The following is a 25,588-nucleotide window of genomic DNA, read 5'->3' as shown; positions in this document are numbered from 1 at the left end:
AATACAGTTCAAACAGCATGTCTATCATATATCCTTTTATATATATATTCACACTTTCTGCAGGAAAGAAGTTTCATACATTAAATATTGACAACCTTGTAAGGTATTAAATACATATTTATTCAATATTTTAGTAAGATTATTAAAAAAATAATCTTAGGTACTCTTTATTTTCACAAGGTGTATGCAGTTATGATGAGTAAGCTACACTTAAGCTCTAAACAGCCTAATCCAAACCCCACCAACTTTAATGGGCTTTAGATCAAGCATGTGAGAGCACCGTAACAAACACCGTTTCAGGAGGTAATTCCCATGCAACATCAAACTATGACAAGACACAAGAGGCTAAAAATGGCTCATCATAATTTATTTTATGTTAAAATGTACAGCTGGGGGGGGGTGTAGTTTTTTGCAGTTTTTATTTTTGTTGCTTGGGTGGGTCTTTTGTGGGTATTTTTTTAAGTGACTGACTAAAAAGATAACAGATAAATACAAGAGTGTCACTGGGTCCTATTTTTACATGTATCAAGCCTCTTCTGTTCGGCCCTTACAGTCACTCTGTACAGGTACAAAGGCTACAAAAAAGGAAGCAATATAAACAGACACAAATAACTTTTGCCTTTTTACATGCGATCTGTAAGCTTAGTTTGAGCTATTCACACGCTACTGCTCTATTTTTTCCCTTAAAAAATAACTCCAATATTTTATAAAGATAGAAAAATCTACAGATGGAATGAAAATGTAAAGTTAGAGGCATTTCCATAAAATAGCAACTTTACACCAAATTCACTACTTTTTTTTTTTAAATCCTGCCAAGTATTCGGACATATACGAAAATGTTTCAAAACTTGACAAATAAACACTGAGATGTTTCAATCAACAAAAAAACGTAAGTTTTTATAAAACAGAAAGCTGCCTTTTTTCCTACCCAGCCCCAAAGAAACTGGTCACAAAAATGGAAAAGAGTCTCAACTTTACACTAAACATACAGCAATAAAACCCTTTGAACTAACCAAAATGTGAATAGCTTTTGCAGCTTTTTTTTAATTATTTTTACAAGTTTTATAATTAACAAAAATATAGTTCTGGTTTTTTTACCCCTCAAACTAGGGTAACCTAATCAAGGCAAAAAAATTAAGAAATGGCTTACTGTTAAGCACAACACTTGTACAGTACTACAAAATGCACTGTCACTAACAAAGACATTAGCGGCATGCAGAAGTGTCACCTTCAGAAACAAAATAATACAATAAAAGAACTGCTAAAAGGCATTTACATGTGGGGAAAGGAGAGAGAAAAAGCTCATGATCCAGTACTGTCTGATAGTTTTGGAGTCTATTTATCCACATTTTTAATGGGAGCAGGCACATAAAATGGCTCTGAACCATCAGCGGCTGTGTAATTGCAGTTCATAGAAAGAGTTCTTCCTTTCCAGAGAACTTCAAACTCGATGAAATAAACAAAAGATGGAAAACCACCTAATTCCCCCCAAAGAGAAGTTAAATCTCACAACGTTAAAAAAATAAACAAAAACCCCCAAAACAGAACAAAACAAAACCAAAAGAAAAAAAAAAAAAGACCATCAAAAAAACCCAAAAAACCAACAAAGCAAGAAATAAAGAAAAACTTGTATAAGGCTTTCTGCTGCATACAGCTTTTAAATGGTGCCAACAAATGTTTTTGCATTCACACCAATTGCTGGTTTTGAAATCGTACTCTCCAAAGGTATTTGTGCAGATCAATCCCATACGCCAGTGTGGCAGCGTCTCTCCCACGGGCCTACCTCCTCATGTAGGATCCATTGAGAGACTGTTTGGACATGCCCGTGTTCATGTAGCCGTGGTGGCCCGGAGGAGTGTACATCATGTTACTGTGGGGTGCTGTCTGCATTGGCTGCTGTGCATATGGCTGAGTTCCCATCATTCCCATCTGCATCTGCATAGGGTACTGGGGGGTTTGATTCATATACCCATGATTACTGTGATAGCCACTATTCATCATTGGCTGGGACATACTGTAACCATTCATAGCATTAAGGGTATTCATATTCATGTTCACTGAATTGACATTATAAGCAGGGGCTGGCATCAAATTTACACTCATGTTCATGCCACGCTGCATTGTTAAGGTCCGTGCAGGCCCTTGCATGGCCACAGTCTGTGAAGCTCGCCCATAGATTTGTGGCTGATGGGCTGCAGCAGCAGGTGGCAGAGGCGTGGATTTGGTTCTTACGGAGACATGACCTTTGCTGGCCATCTGAGTCTGCAGTCTTTGGGTGTGGGATATTCCAATATTCGATGAAGTCATGTTACGCTGCAAAAGGGGAGGTGGCAAATTCATGGGAGGAGGAGTAAGGTTGGGGGGAGGGGTCATGGTAGCCTGTGCTTGGGGTCCTCCAGGAACAGCATGTGGAGACTGAGAAAGCTGAACAAGCCCTGTGTTACTTAAGGGGGCAGACAAAGAGGCACTGTTTGCATAGGAAGTTACAGCAGCTGAATGGCTGTAAGGCAAAGAATGATCCATAAGCGTATTAGTTAACTGCTGCAGTTTAGCAAGGCTGAAGGTGGCAGATGGCTGTGAGTAATGCCCTGCTCCAAATTCACTCTGCCCCATTCTTTCATATAATCCAATGTTGGCATTGCTAGTCTCGGGGATTTCAGTCAACTGCATAGGTGGTGTGAAATTAGCAGCCATGCTGCACTGGGATAACTGTTGGTTGCTGCTTGGAGGCCTTTCAACAACACAACCTTGGGGAGACTTTACATTACAAGTGGGAGGAGAATTGATGTTTGCTTGTTGCATCATACTGCAGCTTCCATTAATGTTAGACATCTGCTGGGTCACTGCACAGCTACTCTGCGTAAGGTTACTAGACGTAAGGCTGCTGTACGAGCAACTGTTTTGAGAAGAGCTGTTTCCACAGATGCTACTACCCATTGTAGAATCGTAACTGCTTGGGTTTTCATAGTTTTCTGTTGTGCTCTCAATGCTTCCTAAGTCACTAAACCCACTGTCCACAACTTGCTGCGAATGATCAGAAACGGAGGGAACATCCATCATTGGGCTGGTCTCCATGTTCTGTAGAGACGGCACAGAAATGGCACTTTGATCTGGGCTGATCTGAGCATAGCTATTCTCTAAAGGAGCAACACTTGGACTATTAACAGAACGAACTGACTGGCTGGGATGAGAGTGCACAGATGAAACTGGGCTGCTGTGGTCAGACTGCTGACAGTCATCCATTGTGGTCATTTGGGGACTTTGGTCGTTGTGGGCATAGTTCTGCAAACTTCTACAGGCCTCTTGAGTCTCTGCACAGTCCTGAAACGTATCCTCATGTTCACTTGTTTCTTGGGTTAGAGACTGTACTGCCTGAACTGTCTCTGAGTCAATCTCCATGGTCTCAGTACTCTCTCCCTTGAAATCGGAATGTAATTCTTCACCGGCTTTTTGGTCCTGGTTGTTGTCTGCATGATCATCATCAGATTCAGGCACTGGGTCTGAATCTGTAGCAAGTTCTTTCTGGTCACTTTCGCACTCATCAGCTGCAAGGTCAACACCACAATCCATTAACTCCTCCTGATTTGAATTACCAGTTTGAACATTTACGTCTAAAAAAGACTGCTGAGTTTCCAGCATTTCTTTGAAAGCTTCACCAGGCAATTCCTCTTTCTCCACTTCTGTTGAACCCATGTGACTGTCATCTTCATCATCTGCATCATGATCCTCATTGTGAGAAGGTTCTTCATCCTCCTCCTCCTCTTCCTCCTGATCATCCAAATGCGCAGACTCCTCTTTCTGCACAAAAACTTCTTCTCCTTTATCTTTTTCTTGATCTTTTGAATTGATCCTATCTTCTTCTACATGCCTTTCTTCTTCCCCAGCTTTCATCGTATCATTTTCTTGTTTTTCAAAGGGTTCACTGGGTGGATGCAGAGGTTCAGGTTCTGCTTCTTTCACCTCATCATCCGGTGGTGGTAATGCTTCAACAGGTTCTTTAATAGCTTCCTCTGTGACAGCAGGAACTGAACAGGGCTTGTCTTCAGCAACTTCCTTTTGTTCTTCCACCAGCACCTGATAGTCAGGCTCCATGGGAGTTTCAGGTGGGGTGTATAAATTAAGCTTAAAGCCAGGTTTTCTTTCTTTGCTTTGCCTCCATTTAGACGGACCACGTTTAACTCCTTTGGGCCAACCCTGCTTACTCTTTAAAGGTTCAAGATTGTCTTTAGTGCTTTCTTCCAACACAGCTACATCCTCTGTATTATCTTTGGGAGGTAATAGAGACAAAAAAAAAAAAAAAAAAAGTCTTAGCTTGCAGACCAATCAATATTTTCCAATATAAACCTGAAATTAATTTATGAACTCAAAATGTATTGAGAAAGTATGAAACCAGAGTTATAAACAGGTCTCAAAACACAGTAGAACAATGTAGTATCTACAGCTCAAACACGCTACACAGATGTGCTATGGTTTGGTGGCCTTTGAACAGACGCTATCGGAACCACCATTTATACATTAGAAGAATCTCAGAGATTTAAATTACAAGACACATAAACTAAAGCAAATACTGTCCAAATAGTTGATTTTCCACCTTTGGTTTTAGAATAGAAGTATGCCTTCAGTTTATATAGACTGATCTAACACACATTCATCTTTTTTGACAGTCGTGACATGAAAGTCTGGAGTTTCCTCTTCAACCATTCTGGAGGACAAGCCATAACAAATATATAATCATGCTTTAATACCAATATTGAAAAAAGGTGGTTCATTCTAGTACTTTCTCACGGGCAACATTTGTCATGGCTCACAAGAGATGACAAAAGGCAAAAGAAAATTAAAATTAAACACAGAGTGAATCAGAACACTAAACTAGTCCATTGACTATTAAAAAATGACCAAAATATTCACCTCTTTCCTTTCTCCCCAGATACCATTTACATATACTCCAGAAAAAAAGGAAAATTATCAAGATATAACATGCTGCACTTGGGAGTCTAATGGCTTCAGTGATACTTCTATATTGCAGTGACGTGGTCCATGGGCAAATATAAAACATCAGTCTAGTTAAAACAGTGCAAACCTGACTACTGGAACACAGCTGGAACTTGCTACTATTAGTTTAAATAATTTCTCTTGAGAAGCTGGAAAGAGCGGTAATATTGTAATTTACTACATCACACAAGAACTGTTTGACATAGAAATCAGCCCATGATCCCTCAATTGAGGATCACAAGGAGGCAACTTCCCACGCAATACTTCACAAAAATACTGAAGTAGTACCTACTGGCTTCTTAGAGAAAATACACAGACCTGAGAGTCTAGTCCTTCATTCTGGAATTAAAACTCATAAGCATAATTTGAGGGCCAGGAGGTCAAGGGAAAGTGTATGTTCAGAATAGTTCATTAGTAGCTTCACTATCTATCCATTAACTTTTCTGACAGGAAATATCCTTGGAATCAAACTAGAAAAGGACACAGTTAAAACTGTCGCTTCATGGAGAAAAAAAAAAACCACCAGGACTTTGGTGCTGAGGATATATTATGCCACAGAAGCAGCAAACATTTCACTGAATTACCAACAATGCTGAACAGAAAGATATTTGTCTAAATAAAATCTTACTTTTTGCTTGTATCCTTTACCACTGATACAAAAACTATATTGGACAATATTCCAGTGATATCCTTTGCACTGTTGAGTATGAAATGCCCTGCTGTAAGGGACATAGAAGTTTTTGGCAATTTGACAAGAACTTCAATGCCTCAGAATGGAAAAGATTTGTTTCCTGAACACAAAAAGCAAATTATACCATTATGATAATAATGGCTAAATACATCTCAGAAAAAATTTCCACATTTATGCCAAAAATAAACACTTCTTTTGAAGGCAACCCAACAGAATTAGTTTTGTGAAGATATAAGAACATTTTAAGTTTACCTGTACAATTTTCATCACTCCTGTAACAATGCATATCTTTCTCCTCCTTGTTCTGCTCTTCTTCCTCCTTTTTCTGTTGCCCAGGTTGATACTCAAAAGCTTTTCGAATCACAGGCTTCAAGTCATCATCTTCTCCATCCATCTCACAGGTAGGCTCCAGCTGTGGCATGGGACGCTCTTCATCTGAGTTATCAAATGGCTCATTCAACACCTCTGTTGTTTCAGAAATTGTCTCTGTTGTAACACTGCTATTTATCCTTCTGCGTTTACGGCCCCTTTTCTTTTTCAGTATGAAAGGTCTCTGAAAAATAATTCCACAAATCAAACTCTTCCTACATTCCTGTTTGTTAGCTGATTCTGGACATAAATTTCTGTAGAGTGAGTTTACAATAAGCCATTTATTCATTTAAAAAACACCTTACGTGGCATCAAATTCAAATGCAGACAGAATCTAAATTTAAAACGTCTATACAGTTTAAATAAGCATGTATATATGTATACAAACCTTTCTGTAAATGAAGACTTGAATTTTCTTTATATTGTAGTGGTTTTTACCTTCTTCTGTCAAATAATATTCATAGCACTATTACAGAAATTCTACTCACACATTTTTCCTCCGTAGATTTTTAACTCCCCAACAACCTTCACAAGTATCAAAGCTTCTACGTTTCAGGTTTCTGCTAGTTTTAGAAATAAGTATGTACACAGAAAAACAGAAAACATCGAAGAAGTGCACCTCAAGAATCCTACAGTTGGCTGCTATAAAAAAAAAAGCTGTCCAAGATTTTGTTTTCCTATTATTACACATTCTCAGAGATTTATGGTTAAAGTAAGCTCACTTCCAGTATAACAAAAGGGACAATCCAATTTCCTGATTCTCACCAGAGACACCTAAATACATAGGCTAAGGTTAGTGCGTTAAAATTTTGGGATTCTTAAGTTTACTAATTTAAGCAACTCAGAGCTGATTTTTCAAAGAAATTAAGAATTATGCAAACATGGCAGTAACCAGAATTTAACATTCAAATTAGAAGAATATGGGCAAAAATCCCTTTTGTTTTAACAGCATTTCTTTTGAAAAAGAGTATTCATTCCTCTTCTAGGAGTTCCTATATGAAAAAACCCCCAAAAAACCCATAAAAAGACAAACCCCACAAGCAGGACTCCATCTTAATACAAAAAAAGAAAGAACCATTAGGATACTGAACCTATACCAATGCCAAACACCAGAGGGCAATCTCTAATTTAAAAATTAACAGAAAATTCTCATTTTTTAATGTTATTTGTATTTTATAGCTCTGAGAAAAATCCATGAGACAAAAAATTGGATGGAATGCAGAAAAGAGAAGAGAGGAGTAGTTAAATGTCCAAATAACACATAAAGGATTAAAACAGTCTAACAAACTGTGGCAAAAACCCAGGTTGTTATTTTGATGATAACGATTTGATTGAAATCAGAGACAAACGACTTTGAAGCAAGGCATTGAAGTAACACACCTTTCTTTTTATGGCCAGGGACTGGGGCTTTGTCAGCCGGGGAGGCGAACTCTGTTGATTCTCTTCCCCGCCGTCCTCCTCACTGCTTTCTTTAGATTGTTCTGTGGATTGCCCTCGCTCTCCCACCACTGCCACACTTTCTGGAGATCGCAAATATTTATTTTTAGATTGTACTTTTGCAGGTGATTGCCTACTATTAGTTCTTGTGGAGAACATTTCTTGCTCTTCCTTTTCCCAGCAGCTAGCTTGTTCCATAAGACGCTCAGCCTGAAGGGTTGAGGTTAAAACAACAGGTCACTGAAACAGCATTTACTTAGCCATATCCTTTACATTCAGCTAAATAGTTAAAATAAGTCAACCCTGATTAGCACTGCTGGCTAACCTAGCAACAACATTTCGGCTGAATCATCTAGTTGCTCCTTTACAACAGTTAACAGATAACAAACCAAAGAAGATTGCATTTCATGGGATATTTAGCACTATTAATGATGCAGCGAATTGATTTAAGTCCTTTAGCACTACATTACATGCCCACTGACTGGATCACTTTGAGCAAGTTGAGAACACAAAGAATCGATTGACAGTGCAGCCCCTGAGCTCTGCACCAAATTTGATCTGATTACATGCTCTTTGACTACCTCAAGAGTGATAAATACAGCTCCACGACAAGTGATTCACATTTTAAGTTTTCATATGCATCCCCCCAAAGCTACCATGTGTTGCTGCACAGCTTCCAAAAATTCTGCATTACAATAGCAGTATGTAGTGGTCAACGCTAAATCTGCCCTATTGACAACAGTCTATGTTGAATATATCAGAGTTAAGAAAGCCAAAGGAAGAGAAATTCAGAAGGTATCTGGTATTACCTCCTTTTCTGCTTCCCTCTCTTCTTCAGAAACTGCAGCATTAGAAACTAACAAAGGAGTCCACCGCAAGCTTTCGGGATCTACTTCATTGATACGTGGATTTGCTTTCAGTTTCTCCATATGACTTGAAATCAGCTTTTCCCTTCTAATAATTACAAATCTACAATCAAATAAACAGTAATTTAATTTAGAAAGTGATCACCTAGAAAAAGCTTTTCTGTAACTGACATCCTTTTGCAAAACAACCTGTGAAAAAAGACAGGTAAATGAAAGGATCCATCAAACTAAAAATACCAGCTGACACACAGTGATAACATCCTTACACTACTGCCTGTTTACTGAGAGGAAGTGAGGAAACAACGGTTTATGAAGTGAAAGCTCAATATTAACCATCACTAGGGCAACAGAGAGGAAAGCAAAGGTTTTAGAGTTGACTATTCTAAACTTAATTCAAGAAGTTTAGTGTTGGCACTTATATCACTGCCAGAACAATTTCTAATTTTAGTATTACATACAAACATAGACAGAAAACACCGTGGATCATCAAATCAGGAGTGAGAAAGTCGTAATGTTATAGCTGAAGACGTAAGTTAATGGAACAAGAAAGCAAATCAGAAGCACAGGTTGTCTAACAAAGCATACTTTAGTCCTGTGCTAATGAAGTACAAAATGACTTTCCAATTACTATGAAGTGGCATAGCAAAAAGTAGGTAAAGACTAATAAAATAGCTACAGTATGCTAATATATTAGCACATATCCCATCAAACTCCCCTGTTAAAAAGAACTATACAATTCTAAACAACAAGGATTAGCAAGAATTTCAAGTGCTGTAAAAATCAGGCTGGTGAGGTAACAACTCAGTGAAAACAATTCTCAGTGAAAATCAAAGTTTAAAAAAAGAAATCAGATCCAGAACCCTTTTCCCAGAATTGTGACAAACTTCACTTCATGTAAGAAAAATTTCCCTTAAAATACCTTTGTCCTCAAGTTGTCCATAAGAAAGTACACCAGAAAGGGTTTAAAGCAATTCCAGCACTCCTCTTACTACTCTCATGCACCATCTTGTAAACCAATCTCCTTTTTGAAGACTTGCATTCTTACTGGTTCAAAAATTACTAGTTTTGAATACTAGTGCTGGGACATAAAAATTACTGAGGCTGAACTTTTTTCTGATGTTAATTTTCTTTTTTTGGCAAGCCAGTGTTTGTAAGGCAGCTTTGCTTAATTATAAAGTTTCTATGATTGGAATATCCAGAAAGAATTAAGAATTAAGATCATCTTCAGAAACACAAATACCATTGAAAGTCATTTAAGACATTTTATGGAAATAAACAGACGAAACAAGAACAACAAACCAGAAAAGTTCTAAAATAACCATCAAGAGCATGAAGGAAGATATTCACAAAAGAGGACCTCACCTTCTCTGTGCACTGACTTTCAACACTGATCGTAACATTAAACAGAACCTTGAATTACCAGTACCTTGAGCAGGAGCACTTCATGTAGACTTGATCTGATCCCATGGTTTACATGAATTCAGCAAGGATTGAAAGAGGAGGTGTGGAAAGAGAGACTGCCACCCACAAACACAAACTTTTCTCACTGGTATTCAAAGCAAAATATTTGCACAGCAAGAGCTGGGAACACTTAGGGAAGATTTTACTGAATGAAACAAAATCCTTAGCTGAAAATGTTTTGAGCTGGTCACATACTTCTAATAACTATTAACATGAAAGAGCAACCAAAAAATCCCCAGAAAGAAAAACCTCTTTACATAAGACCCATCCGAATTTACTTCTACGGTAAGATGGTTATCATTCATTTCCAAGTCAGACATTTTCACATCAAGTGTTTTGTTAAGTAGACAACGTTTTGTTCCAGTATTTTTATTTTTACAAGATTCACTGACCTATCTTCTCTTTTATCTATCATGCTATGTTGTTGCAGGGTTGTGGCAATATCATGTGGACACATTCCAGTAGCTCGGCTCATTCCTTTGATGCTGATTTGTTTTTCATGGTGGCAGTTCAGGTATTCCAATATGACACTTTTCCAATAAGCCAAGTATGAGAGACGACCCAGGTCAGACAATGGCTTTTCAGGGGATCCTGCTTGACCCTCTCTTCTAGAAAGTAAATAACCTAGAAGAAAAATAAACAGGATACCTTATGGAGATAATAAATCAAGGAATTTTAACTAGCCCGTAAGAAAGTTGGAATTAATACAAAAGATCATCAACATGACTGATGGAACTACTGGAAGGTCTTGCAAATTAAGAAATCTTCTCCATAAAAGAGATGAGTTTTCATCATTACAGTGACACAGGAAAGACCAAATTCTTGTGAGTGACTCAGATCTTATGTCATGAGAATCAAACATTAACCAAAAACTCTTTACTAATTGTAAGGCAAGAATGAGAAGAAAAAGCCAACATGTTTCAGAAAAGGTCCCATCATACACGTTTTCCTTTAGAACTACAACTCTCTGGTCTTTTGAGAAACTTTTACACCTGAGTTACACCACTGAAGCCAAGAACTTTCAGAAGAATCTCAAGAGGAAATATCATGGGTTATACCAGTTAAGTCATTTTTGTTCAAGAAGCCCCAAGTGACGCAAGTTTTTGATTAAACAGCTAGAAGTTGTATTTTGGAGGTAACAATTCATAAAATGAATTACTCAGAGAATTAGCTAAGAGAAATAATTAAAAATAAATCTCTCTTAATTCACATTTAAGAACATTCACATAATTCCTGCTTGCACTCTTCAAGACAGTAACTGATCCACTATTATGCAATATACCGACTTCCTTTTATATTCTATGTATGTTCTAAGTCCCTTTTAAGTCTTCAGCTTTAAGAGGATTTTACAATTTAGAGTAGAACACACCTGCTTGGAGATACCAGAAGATGCCACTTGTAAAACTGATTCAGTATAGAGAATAAAATAACACAATTAGTAACAGGGATCCTTTCACAGTAATTCATCCCTTCATGATACATATTCTGCATTGTACCTTTCCGAAAACTACCAACACACAGGCCTTAAACAACCAGGCTTACAAAACGCTTCCTCTGTCATAAGCACAGACATTATGTTTGTGGAATTACATTACTCAAAGTCACTTGAAATCCACCAAAATATACAGTTCTTGTGCCTTCCAATATTCTTAAAATACTTTTTTTGTCCTCAAATTTTTCACTTTTATTTTTCAAAGACTGATGTAAAACACACCTAATACAGTCCTGTTTGTTAAACAAATCCTACTAACCTCTTCACAAAGTTTCTCCTAATCCAATTAGATATAAATTAAAAGCATAATTTATTAACATCCAGGTTTAAGAGAAGCAGTGGCTGTTTGCTTATTTTGCTGTATTGTCTACCATACACAAACCACACACAGAGGTGTTTTTCTTAGATAAAAACACAAAATACACAGACAGATATACGTCTATTTAGTCTGCCTGAAACATTGGTCTTTCCTTTCTTGGGCACAATACCAAAGGCCCACAACAGAATTTGTTGTGGAAATTTCTCTCATATGAGAGAAAAATGAGAAAAAAACATACACACATATGTATCACACTCTAATCTCCAGCTGGGCTAAAGAAATTTACACAGAAAAGCAGACATCCGACCATTTCAAGTGATCACAACATAGATACTGACATAAGCAGTGCGCCCTTTGTATGGGATAGCATGATTTGTGATAAGATGCCAGAGCTTCAGGAATACCATTCCACATCTGCCTACTCCTGCAGAGCTACATGAAGCCTACCTACACCTGCATCGTACCACTGGAAACTCAGCAAGTAAATTTATTTTGTTTTACAGAAGAAATATTACCATAAAAATTAAGGCAATTAAGGTATTTTAGCAATTAAAGTTGTAACATATTAGACTTCTTTATAACTAGATGATACATTTTAGTACATTTTGGTACTACATGCACTATTGTTGATAGGAAACATCAAATTCCACATTCAACACCCACAGTGTATCCTGAATAGTTTGAAGGTAGAGAATTGTTGCTTTGATTCCAACTGCACAAAAGCAGACCTATGATGTATAGCCTATTCTGCCTAATTTTAAACAAAACTTCGCTTGTATCAGGCAAGAATTCTGGATCACCTTGTGTACAACATACAAACCTAAGTTTTATACTAAGATGTCACTGCTCATAAAAAAGCATGCAAAACTGAGGTAGGCAGCAGAAGTAGTGGCATAGGCCTCATCATAGGGTAAGAGAGGGAGAATAACCTAGATTTTAAAAATAAAATCTATTTTATAAAATCTATCTAATAAAATCTCATGAGGAGAACTTATAGTTGCTTCAAGTAACTTTAGAGTTTACCCTACCAACTTCCCATTCAGAAGTCTTGGGCACTAATAGGAAGTGTTTATAGGGTATTTGCAAGACTCAGATTTTATTCCTGCATTTCACTATACTTTAAAGTTACTTTGACAAAAATTCTGCCTTTATTTTCATTTTCCTCACAGATAAGGGGGCTGCACCTATAATTTCTTGGTAGATATATTATGAAGCTGAATAAAAACCCACTATCCAAACAAGTTTGGAATCATTAGTTAGGCAACCACAAGTACCTTTAGAGTTTTACTAAACTGGTTCACTGTACCTTTTCTGTGTCTGGGGATTTAGAGACCAGTTCTTAGTGGTCATTTTCACTCTACAATAAAGCAGTGAAATGTTACCTGCAAGGAAGTAACATCTGTCAGTACTCCTCCCCTACCTTTCTAAAATATAACCTATGCTTTCCCAAGATACTCACATTCTAGAGGATTAAAAATATAAATCAGAGGTAACAGTCTTGGTTACATGCAGCAAGCACTGAATGGAAAGTGTCTTCTAAGAGATTCTGTGATTTGAATAGCACCTGTTAAATTAAACTTACCAAAGAGATGCCAAGAAATTGATCTAAGTTGCAGGTAAATAAAAATACTGATCTTGGTAACTCATGTATCTATCCTGAAGCATCTGAAATGAGCACAATATGCCCCTGTTAAACAGATACCTGCAGCCTCACTTCTCTTAATAATGGATAGCCTCCAGGGGGCAACATGAAAGAACTTTAAGGCATAATCCTTGATATCACATTATGAACAATAGCAACACTCACAGGACAAAATAGAGCTCTTCACCACCCACCCCCAGGAGTTAACAAGTCAGACTGTATGCTATACAAAAAACTAAAACCACAACAAAATGTAAGACCTACTCAAGAACAAAGAGACCTATTCAAGAACTTATCTTCTGGGCATATGAGTGATAGTATCACAAAATTCAGCAGCCAAACTACCATCAATGATTTTTATTTCTCGCCTTATCTCTATCCTCCACAGCAAAGCAATGTGCCAAATGAGATTTACAGCCTTTGATTTCTGTCACACAAACCTCCCCAGAATCACTAAGGTTTCATCTTATCCAAGATTTGAAACGATGAGAAGAAATGCAATCTGAGAAAGGGAAAGTTCATACAACATACATAAATTTTATGCCTTCAACACAAATTGAGGAGATAATTAGGCATTAAAACACATATTTAAACAAACTGACTTGTAATTATCTAGTAATTTCAATCTAGAGCATTCCTAGTAATGCCCCTGAAATAGCTACAGAATCCACAACACACTTATGTGAAAATAGTAACTTTAATACATCTATGCCAGCCTCCAGAAACTTTCAGTTAGTTAACTACTGATTTTTTTGGATGCTTGGTTCTGTATCTTCAAACATGAGTTTAGAGGTCCAGGCTTGATAGTAGGACAGTGACAAGCAGAGAAAACCAAGGGTCAAACTGAAACTGGCAAACACCACCTGAGACACATGCAAAGAGAATTAGTCGGGCTTCATCCAAACAACTGGAACCAACCAGTTTAATGTCCACACTTTTTCGCATTTTTTAAGAGCTTGGTAAGATTTTTTAAGCATTGCTTCCTTTAGCAAACATTGCAGGGTCCATCTTTCCTCCATTCACTGCATTTAGTTGTGTGTTTACTAGGAGAAATTTATTGTCATGTCTGCTGTGAGGTGAACAGAGTTAAATCTCACCAGCTCTCTCCTGAAAATCTTCTAAAAATCAGGATCAGATCATCCCCCTTTCAATCCCATGGCGTGAAAGCAGCTCTACGCATACTGCAAGTTACAAACTGCCAAGAGCAGCTATTTCATTAAGTCTCACATCTCCAAATGCCCATGACATGTCCTTCTTTCCCTACCACACACACTTCTAATTATCACTACCTCAGCTTTATAATATTAAGCAAAAATCACAACACGGCTTTAAATTTGGCTTGAGACAGCTGAATTGAAGGAACACATTTGTTCTTTTGCTTTTAACATGGTAGCTAATGCAGGCTAGCCTTCAAAGGTGTAAGACGATAGAGATGCAGACTGCACAGAGGCCAGTGAAATCCAAAGGAGCAGCAAAGACATGAAACAACTGGTATGCTGGGAAAGACCAAATGAACAAACTAAAACTGACAGAAGGAAGTCCAATGAAGTTTGAAGATTTTTTTACATTCCTGCAATCTAAATGCTCTCAATACATGCTTTATGTTCTATAGCAATGAACAAATCAATTTACTATTTCATTTCACAGAATAGTTAAGGTTGGAAGGGACCACTGGAGGTCATCTTGGCCAACCTCCCTGCTCAAGCAGGGTCCCCTTAGAGCACGTTGCTCAGGATTGTGTCCTGACAACTTCTGAACATCTCCAGGACAGCAGACTCCACAACCTCTCCAAGCAACCTGCTCCAGTGCTCACCCCCCCCCCACATCCGTAATTTCTGATAAAGAGTCAAAGAACAGACGCCTAGACCAAAATGTTCAGTTTCCTTGAGTACAAGTAACACTGACCACAACCATTATAAAGCCATTAGGCTTTCAGTAAGCTAAGGAATTAATTTTGGCAAAAAAGCCAACTTGTGAATTGGATGCAGGTGTTTGAGTTACACTTGTTTGTGTTCACACAAGACTGCAAGGTCGCACTGTGGCTCAGTTACACACAGCAACAGCCAAACCATGGTATGCACATTGCACAGGACTGAATGAAGACTTTGTGGTTTCCCATCCACCCGAGAAGCTAGGGAACTCAGCTAATATGAAAGTTTGAACAAGCATTTTTGATGTAAACATAAATAATAAATTTAATATAATTTTAATGATATTTACTATTTCTACTTTTAAACCACCTAGAACAGTCCCAGAAATGCTGTGTTTTATTATTAAACACAAAGATTACTTTGTTTCGCTTAAGAGCAAGCAATAGTCAGTCAGTCAGCCTCCACACTTTGGAAAATAAATAATTGTAGCTGAGTAGCTTCTAAGAAGGTGAAAGGGAGGGTTATAGTTGGCTTGTAAGTGTATCACTCATCCTTTTATGAAATGATCACAATATTTCTTGCTTTCTCCAGTGGGCAATACAGTTGTACATTTTACTGAAAAATCCACATAGCCACAGTACAATCCATCTGGAGCATCCTAAGGCAGCTTCAACACAATATTCTCCAGAAGATGCCACTAGCTGAAACTTTAGTACAATTTCCTGTGTTCTATTAACTGTGTGCTCCCTTAAGGGAGTATCTCACCACAAACAACAGTGACATATGCCATGGACACTGTGCTGATCTAACACAATTCCTCCATTCCTTGAATGTCACTGCTTACAGACAGGCAGGCAGGTTCTTTGAGAATAGTGCCACAAAGAGAGGCACTTCACTCTTTTGAGGGCATCATGTATGATGTTCAACTACTGTTTTGAAACATCAGTGCATTGCATTGTCTTCAGCAGAAAGAGAACCAGCAAAAACATACCTGAAAGGAAAACAGAGTACTGAATCTCATTCTGAGCCTGGACAAGCACTTAGAAATTGCAGTCCCTTTCTCCTATGCTACTAGCAACAAATCCATGTATTTGCTTTTCACTTATGGAGGCTAAAAACCAAAACAAACAGTCTTCAAAGTGGACCCCAAGGGTAAGGATTAATGAGTCCTACTTTTTAGCTAGAACAGATTTTTTTTTTGTCTGCTACAAAAACTCTGGAAATAACAGTTACACTGAAAATTTGAAAAGTATTTTATCTGAGACCCTGTGATCAAGGAAACAGTTTTTTGTGTCTTATGTATCAATCACGTCATGCACTGGGGGCAAGCGTAGTTCTGATCTTATTTAAGAAGTCATGTTCAATATCACTTTCTAGGAAATCAATCATATCAATCTCTCTGAATAAGAAAGTTACAAATAATAGTAAAGAATGTCTGTTATATTCTTGTCATTGAGACAGAGCTCACTTTACAAAAGAAGCAGCAAAAAGACAGGTATCTTTAAATTATAATGAGTCCTACCAGAGTATTCCAGCCCTTATCTTGGATTAGCCTAATTGTTCTAAAGAACAGAATTTTCCACTCAAATTTTGTAATTCAAACTTGTATCTTCACTTTTCTGAAAATACCTACAGATAATATTGGCTCTTACCTTAAAGAAAAACTGCAACCAAATAGTCTTGCTTTCAAAAACAGAACTACACCAATGGTAGTTTAATGCAGCAAAAAGAGAGCTTTGCTTCACTGCAAAAACTCATTACAAAGTAATGTTTACATCTTGTTTCATACCTCCACATTCACAGAATTATCAATAAACTTTACACACATGGCTCTTCAATAGGAGCAACCCTTACAGGAGAAGAGCCAGGATCAGAATAACTCCTGAGTCTTACAGGAGTAACCCTACCAGTGGCTATTAACCTACTACTAGCTGTTGAACAAGAGAGGACCCAGTCTTAAAAGCACAAGAAGAAGCCGTCTTGATGAAACCCTGCTGGACATAAAGATTTCCTTTTGGCTATCATCTTCCATGTGTCCTAGTAAAACTACATGAGAATCCTCATGGCACCTTCAAAGAGAAAAATTTCTGGTTTTCTGTGTTGGGAATCCTTACTTCATTTATATGAAAGAAATTGTGTCTCCACCTCTTAAAGTACAAAGGATCAAAATTTTAGAGAAGTATCATTGCAAAACCCAATAATTTATTGCTTATGTATTAAAATACCCACAAAACAAAGACTGTATTATCATATTTCAACAATCTTCTATTTTTAAACCCAGAAAATCAGACTGCTTGTTAATATATAATGACAGAGAATCAGGGTGAGGAATAGACCATATGAAGAAGCAAATTCAAATCTGTTAATCTGGCTTCCAACATGGAGTCTCTTCTGCCACTGTAATTTGTCTCACAGCAAAACAAAAAAGCAAATTGAAATGGTTCCCAAACTCGCTCAAGCCTAGCCTGCATAGAAAGGCCGTTTTCAAATCAGCTTTCAACCCACAAACAGGAATGACACAGCTAAGAACAAGCATCAGGTTGTCAGTCACGAAACAGCTCTGAGCTGCTACAACACACAGCAAGCCACAGTAAGGTGAAGCGTCAGCAGCTTCCCTCAGCCTGGAGATGTCATTGGTTTATGCTGGGATACAGCAGCGAGCTGTAAATGGCTGAAGTGAATCAAGGACAATCCAGACAGCAGAGACACACTGTGCCATTCTCAAGGATAGCCTTGCTCTCCAACCATGCACTAAGGCCACCACAATCAAATTCATTTGAACAGCTACACAGAACTGCGGTCAATACATAACTGCATTTCATCTTCCTGGACCTGGTCAGTTACAGTAACAATAGGAAAACACCATTGATCCTATAAATAGGCTTGAGGAAAGCTGCCAGTGTTAAGAACCACATTATCAAGTCCACTTCAAATTGCACCTATGCAAGACAGTGCCTAAATGACAGCCTGCTGACAGCACTTTACTTGCAAATCTCCTGAAGCTTGCTTCCAAAGTTCTCCTATCATGAGGCAATGCAATGCTAACAACCACGTTTCAGAAGACAGCACATAGGGAAATACCTGTAGACAGAATTTATACAGACCTATGTGACTTATACCAAGTCATCTGCTCTATAACGTTTGTGATATATAACCACTTATTTCACTCATTCATCTTCCCTGAGTTTCCTGAAGATACATGTAACATTTGACATCCTTCAGTTACTGAGAATGTTCCCAATTGCCCTGACTTCTCAAAGACATTGGGGAGAGGCGTTGGAGTCAAGTCAGCCTATTCCCTAGAGTGAATCTCACCATTTTCCTTCAGTACTCTGTAACTTGATCTTCCTCTAGCAAAGGTAGCATCTCACTCTGCTCTTGAAATTCTGTCACACCTGAGAACAGGTCCTGCCAAGAAAGTACAGACTACCTCAGATCCCTTCAGAGATCCTCACCAAGCCCCTTTGTTGTCACACCATGCTTATTCCATTCATCAGCAGCACCATGTTCTGCTTACTCTTCCTTTGCCTGTCCACATACTTCTAAGAGCTTTCTACATTTTGTTACTTTCCATCTCCATCAGTTTCAACCCCAACCAAGCTTTGGTTTAACATTGCTGCACATGTAAGCAATACCAGTGCCTTTTGTAGACTTTGGTTTTGCTAAAGTCAGGAACTCTCCCTGCAGCCTAGGAGGCTTACTGTTCTGCCTGCTATTGTCATGAACATTAGAAACAGGTCATTTTTGCAGTCTAAGGAAACTGTCCCCAAATGATCAACATGTCCTGTGCTTCTTTGCTTTTCACAGCAAACCTCTTGGAGGACACCACTTAGCAGTTTTTTAAATGAGATAAAATTCTGGACCTTGGTCTTCTAGTTACCCTCCTAATGTCTCAGGATCTGAAACCCTACTATCTCCCAGCCACTACAGCCTGGGCTGCCAAATGCAAAGCATTTACCCTAGCAGGTCTTTCCAAAATCTGCGTCTAAATAGTGTCCCAAGTATCCTGCCATCCTTGCAGAACAGTTTCAAATAGTCCTTGGGGAAAAAAGGACTAACTAAACAAGTATCACCCAGCTGCTTGGAAGGTTCATCCTCTTCCCTTTTTTTGATCAGGCCGCATATAACAAATGCCAAGCACAGCATTAATGGCTGCTGCCCTGTCCTCTGATTCTGAAGCATACAGGCTTGACAGGCCAATGAGCCATACCCCAGCAGAGATCCATGCTTCCAAGTAATTCCTCTGTGTAGAGCACAACCTCCTGTCCTTGGCTCCCCTGCCTGTCCCTGAAGAGACTGTGACACATCCATTGCAGCAGTCCAGTCTTATGAGCTACCCACTGCATTTCTGTAACCCCGGTGAGGTAATAGCTCAAGGACAAAGTACAGTCCTCTAATTCCACCGTTTTGACTACAGGACATGAGAAACTGGAATAATGGGATCTCAAATGCAATGCAAGAGGGCCCCCTTCCCCTGCCCACTCAATCACATGATCTCCTAAAAATCCCATTCTCCAACAAGTCCAAGACCAGGATGGTTATTTATTCCCCGGGAAGAGCTGTCCAAATTGATTTCTGATGTGCTAGTGTGGTCATTCCAACTGATGCCTGTGACACATCACCCTCTTACTTGTGTCAACTCCTAATGGCTCTCTGACCTTCAGGACAACTGATTCTGGGCCAGCTGTTCCATTAATTGCAATGTTTGCATGTGTTTGTCATTGGTGCTATCCACCTGTTTGCTACAAAGTTCAATTACCTCCTGAACTCAGGATCCATCAATATGTTCCCTCCTTCTATGCTATGCTTCAAAATGCTCAAAATGTCTTAGGAAACAAATTTGTTCTATTTCTCCTTAGCCACTATCATACAGATATACAACGCAGTATCTTGTTCCATTTTCTGCTATTTAGTCTAAATATTGCTCGGTACAGGAAACTAATACCAGTATTTTATTGTATTTTACAGTGTACTGAGTTTACAGCAAGGGTCATTGCATTTGCAAATTTTTCTATTGTTACAAAAAAGTGAAAAAAGCACTAAAAACAAGTATGGATCTCTCTATGAAGTGTTAAGACAGACAATTATAAGAAACTTTACCAAGAAGTCAGCATATACTCCTATTAGGAAGGATTCATCTTGGAGAGCACTTCCTATCAACTTGTATCCAGACAAAGGTTGGGAAGGGTTCAAGACATCTGTGCTTTTATATTAATATTCTAGATGCATTTCTGTCCATTTAAAACATTGTTTTTCTATTAATGCCATCATGTTGTTAAGCAATCAGCAATTCAGTGGTCGATCTGCCAGTGAAGTTGACCAAAAACATCACCACTTGGCAAGAGCTGCTGAAGGGCAACAAAGTGGTAGGCACCACGTACTACTATTATTAAAATGGAGTCAAATAGGAGCAGGTTTATTGGATCACAAGAACAGATTTTAGCCTACTGATCTTTCCATAATTTTAGGCTGAATGTAGCCTTCGCAGCAGAAGTCTTTAAAGAAACAATCACACTAAATCTGTAAAATAAAATAACACCATGCAACCAAGCAACACTAACATTCTGGAATTCTGTCTGAATTTGTAAGGGTAACAACTTTTTGCCATGCATTGCGTAACTCAAACCTGTCAGTGTCAGGTTCATATTTATGTATGCATATCACAATCACACATACCAACATTTACATACAATTCCACACATAGCAAAGGGAACTCAACACCACTGAAGTAACTCTTGTACAGAAAACATAATCAAGGTACTTACAAAAGGCTTCCAGACACGCACTCGAAAGGTGACAATGCACAGCTGAAAACCATGAGCAGACCCGAGTGTCACAGCAAAATTCAACTATTGCTGGGAGCTGGAAACACCTTAAAAATCTGCTTCTCAGAGACCTCTACTCCCAAATCAGAGCTTTGCAGAAGGTCCTACACAATGGCTTGTGCTCAGAATACAGCCCTTACATAATCAGCACTATTCAACTCATATTTTGTTAATATTTGTGTCAGAACAAAACATACTTATGGGAATCGATCCAGAACAAAAGAAGCAACCAGTGAGCTGTTACCCTTGTATGTTCAGAGTTCTTCTTTCTCTCTTTAAAGGCCATCTCCCACAAATTAATTACCAGACTCAGGCAGATGGAATCAAGCACTTTTCCATTAAAGTTTGTTTTGTTTGACACAAAACCAAGTAATCCTTTAATATGGAAGGGAAAAACTGGTGAGTTTTCATGCAATGTTCTGCATCAAACCGAAGATCTGAAAGAACAGCAAGTACTAGCAACTGTTTTAATAATACACCAGTAATCTAAAGCGAAGATTTACTCAAACCAACAGTTCAAGCTATCCTAAGAGCTAATTGTTTTTGTTGTACAAAACATCACATCCTTTGTTTTGATACTATATGAACAAGTTGAGAAGACACAGGTTCAAAAGGGTAGATATTTTGATAGAAATATCAAACCAGCTGAGTATTCAGACAGGACAGCTCAATACAGATAGGTCAGCTCAATGCTGCAAGTTCAGAGGTAAGACCATGAGTGGAAGGCAGAAAAAGGTAAGGTGAAAGTGTGAGCTTATTAAGACTTACAATTCCTAAAACTGTAATTCACGTTACCATTTTTTCCACAACTATTCTGTGTGCCTCTGAACTGTTCTTATCTATGTCACTGGGAAGAAGGTCAAAGATAGAGGACCTTAAATAGGTGTTAGTACCCTCTTTGAAAGCACTTTTGAAACAGCTTCAAAGGACCCCAATCCCAAGATCCACACAAACACTATTAAAAAAAAAAGACTAGCTGTAACTTGAGATGCTCAGATCAGTGAACAACCTGCTACATTCTCTTTTCTTTGTCAGAGTAAAGAAAAGCTTTCTTCATGATGAACAGAGTAAGCCAAAGATTCCCTCATTATTGTTACAAGAAATAATGCCAGCTTCTCATCCCTCTCCACATCCTCAAGTAAACCCAACACAGGAGGCCCAAAACCTTTAGCTCCTTTATAGAAAGCTTCAGAGAAGAGGTTAGGGCTAAACAAATGATCTTCATGAATAAAAGGAAAGGTAAAGATGACTGCATTACAGTCAGACCTACAAAAGGCACCTTTTGAGTGAATTAATTTGCTAACACTTACTTTACCTGTGCCAGTAAACCCCTCGAGTGGAGGTTCTGTGTATGAAGTGGACTACTTATAAGCAGAGTGAAAGCATAAGCAAGAGAAAGAGAACTCAAGTACCCTTAAAAGCAAGACTTGTCTGTGCAAAGGGCATCAGTCTTGAATACCAATTGGATGAATAAATTTGTCAGTAGGTTAAGTGGCTTAGAAGATCATTAACAACTCTGTATTGTTCTTAGTTTTATAAGCAATATCTTTAAGTTATTTAAATTTACATTTTAAAAAGTATTCAATAAATGACATTGAGAAGTAAATTGTTTATACAACTGTAACTGTTGAATGAACTCCCTTCAGGAACTGCCTTTATGTTCTGGTGTTGAATGCTGGCAGCACATGAATACTGGGTTGTAAATATATCTCCTGTACTCACTAGATACACCTGCTTGCCTTTTTACAGGCTCTATGTACCTCGACAAGACCCAACTGACAAGACAGGAAGATGGACCTAGGAGACTGTGCCTAATATAATGAGTACACTGAATATCCTCAGAATCTTTACATGGCACTGAGGGCAGCCAGCACAGACAGATGGCATCCATACCATTAAGCCCTGACTCTCAGCTGGAGTGTTAACCTGCCTGTTAACATAATTCTCCCAGACTCATGGCTCAGGAAGATCGTTATCACACTTGGGAAGTGACAGATGCCCTGGGCCAAAACTGTATCAGGGATGGTTTTAACAGTTCTAGAGTAGATAAAGTTCCAGAGCCCAAGAGCTTTTCCTATAATTATTTTATTCATACCTACAAAGGACAGCCTAGTAGTACTAAACAACATGAACAAGAGTGAAATGGGGAGTTGAATACTGAGAAGCCAAAAGGCACATCTAAGAAATCACTGCAAGTACTGAGTTTGCTCAGGTCAGTGGTCATGACACACATACTCCGTAAGATAGAAAAGATGCAAGCTGCATTGTCTGACAGGAGCAGCAAAATGCCACTGCTGTTCATTTGCTCTGCTACAGCATGCTGTATAACAGAGAATTAACCAAATAAGATTTAGAAGAAAAATAAACCAAACCCAATAGGTGAAGAAGGTTATTATTAAATTTGATAGTAATACCTGGTTAGTCAACATATACAGAAATTGCATGAGAAGGTGCACATTATCTACCAAGCATCAAACACAAATGTACCTATTACAGCACACTTCAAAAAGCTAAGCCCAAGATACAGTAATCTGCTAAACATCTACTGTGACTCAAAACAGCAGTAAACAAGGGAAAAATAAAATTTCTTTCCAAGAAGGTAGAACTGACTGATACAAATGCTGGCACTGGGAACAAGACATCTGTTAAGGACGCCACAAGGTTCTCTCCGTGCCTTAACAACAGCATGACAGGCCTTTGCCTCCTGCTGCCTGGGCCGTATGCTTGGAGCTCTCACTGCTGAAGACCAAAGCAAGAAAGTCATGATGGAGTACCTCAGCCTTCTTCATATACTGGGTAACCAGGTCCCCCATTTCCTTCCAGAAAGGACTCACACTTTTTCCATATTCTTCCTCCTGTCACAAATGTATCTATAGATTTTCTAGTTGCCCTCCATGTCCCCAGGCAGATTTAACTGTATCAAGGGCTTTGGCTTTCCTAACCTGAGCCCCACCAACTCAGACAATATCTGTTTTCCTCCCAGGCTACCTTACCCTCTGTAAAAATTTTAAACATTAAAGATCCATTACTTAATTAAAATCTGTTTTCAACCACCAGTCTTCAGCAGATGGCTTTCCATGTTCACTAATGCCCTAAAAATACAGCTTTGTCCAACAAATACTATCATTCATACCATGTTTAGCCTTGCCTTTTCACTGTTTCCAATGCTATCTGGAATAAAGATGCTCTTCAGTTAAACAGCCTTAGCTGCTGTATCTGAAGTGACATGTCTGCTCTCTTTTGCAATTCTGATAAATGTACAGTGTCTTAAAGCTATATAAAAGTGATGCCAAGAAATCCCAAGAGGCTGATTTTCTTGGAATAATCTTAAGTCAACTAAGCTTGATTCAAAATCCATCTTCATTCCCCCCTCATCTAAATCTCAGCCTGACAGAATGCTCCTTATTAGTTATTTAGGAGAGGCCAAACTCAAGCCTTGGGGTCAGCAACATGATCAATCATCAAGAAAGGAACAGAAAATCGGCAGCAGCAGTCAGGTTACCTCACAAATTTGCAGCTACCACAGACATGGGGAAAAGGAAAAGGGTAATTCAACAGCTGGACACAGTGCATCTGTAAACACCACTAGAAAACAATGAGGAGACAGACACAGTGTTCTGCACTGGGGTACACAAGTCAGTCAGTCAAGAGCAGAAAACTCCACAGCACAGAATGATTCACCAGGGGCCACCACGTTTAACAAATGAAACAGGCCTGTTTCACACAGATCCTAAATCTTCATTAAGTGTAGTTTGAGAATACACCTTTCCAATAAAGCCTATTTAAAAACCAAACTCCTCTCCACCCTTGGTCTCGCATTTTCACCTTCCACTGTTTGCCACAGCTCCAGCAGTAACAAAACTGTACTCTCAGGACTGTAATGTTTTAAAGGAAGTGCTGAAATGCTCTTAGTTAATTTTATCTCAAAAAAAATCCCCATGGTCCCAACTTCATCCCCACCTCAATTCTGTTTACAGACCACAGCAAAGCATGACTGTGAACAACTCTTCAAAAAAGTATGTTTATTCCTAGATTGTATTTCTGTTATACTTCAGTATTTGTCAGGGCAAACTGTAAAACATCTTAACACCAGATTTTGGAAAAAAACAGTGCAGGAGATGTTTACTGAATGTGATCATAATTCCACAGACAACCTAATTTTTCAAATGCTATTTCTATTTCATATTCATTTTTGATTGAAACACTTAGACATTTAAAAAATCCATATGATTCTTAAAGCAGGTTTTCCAAATTACTACTTTCTGGCCAACAAATTATTAAGCATAAAGAGATTAAGACTATCGCTGTTACATGAACACATACCACACAAGTAGATCCAACCACTTACAGCCTCCTTGCAGCTCAGGTCTAGCTCTAAACTGCAAGCAGGTATCAGACAGTGGTTCCCAGCACATCCATAAGCACACCAGAACCTAAATGCCACAGGTGAATACACTTCCTCTGATCTCTCCTAACACATTTGTTTCATTACATCATCCATCTTTGCAGGTTTTTAAAAATTCTTTTGTTTTCCAGAAGTCAATTCGTGAATTATTAAAAGAACTTAAGTTTTCTCAGTTCAGGATCTATGCCTTGTTTCCATCTGAAGAGTTTAAAATCAGT

At 38.4% G+C, this 25,588-nt stretch overlaps 1 protein-coding gene across 6 annotated transcripts in view; it reads right to left on the bottom strand.

The window, feature by feature from the left end:
* Window positions 1–7: 7 nt before the first annotated feature.
* KAT6B (lysine acetyltransferase 6B) overlaps window positions 8–25,588 on the bottom strand; it is a 109,618-nt gene continuing 84,037 nt past the window's right edge. For all 6 annotated transcript variants that reach the window (XM_066191459.1, XM_066191461.1, XM_066191458.1 and 3 more), the window contains 5 exons: window positions 10,209–10,440; window positions 8,299–8,458; window positions 7,433–7,699; window positions 5,936–6,236; window positions 8–4,265 (listed from right to left, as the gene is read on the bottom strand). In XM_066191459.1, the coding sequence (XP_066047556.1) occupies window positions 1,780–4,265; window positions 5,936–6,236; window positions 7,433–7,699; window positions 8,299–8,458; window positions 10,209–10,440 (3,446 nt within the window). In that variant the 3' untranslated portion in view covers window positions 8–1,779. The remainder of the gene's footprint in view (window positions 4,266–5,935; window positions 6,237–7,432; window positions 7,700–8,298; window positions 8,459–10,208; window positions 10,441–25,588) is intronic.

Source organism: Chamaea fasciata, unplaced genomic scaffold (genome assembly GCF_029207755.1).
Source record: "Chamaea fasciata isolate MVZ Bird 193981 ecotype frontalis unplaced genomic scaffold, bChaFas1.0.hap1 SCAF_9, whole genome shotgun sequence".
Taxonomy (NCBI): Eukaryota; Metazoa; Chordata; class Aves; order Passeriformes; family Sylviidae; genus Chamaea; species Chamaea fasciata.
This window is presented reverse-complemented; position numbering and strand designations above follow the sequence as displayed.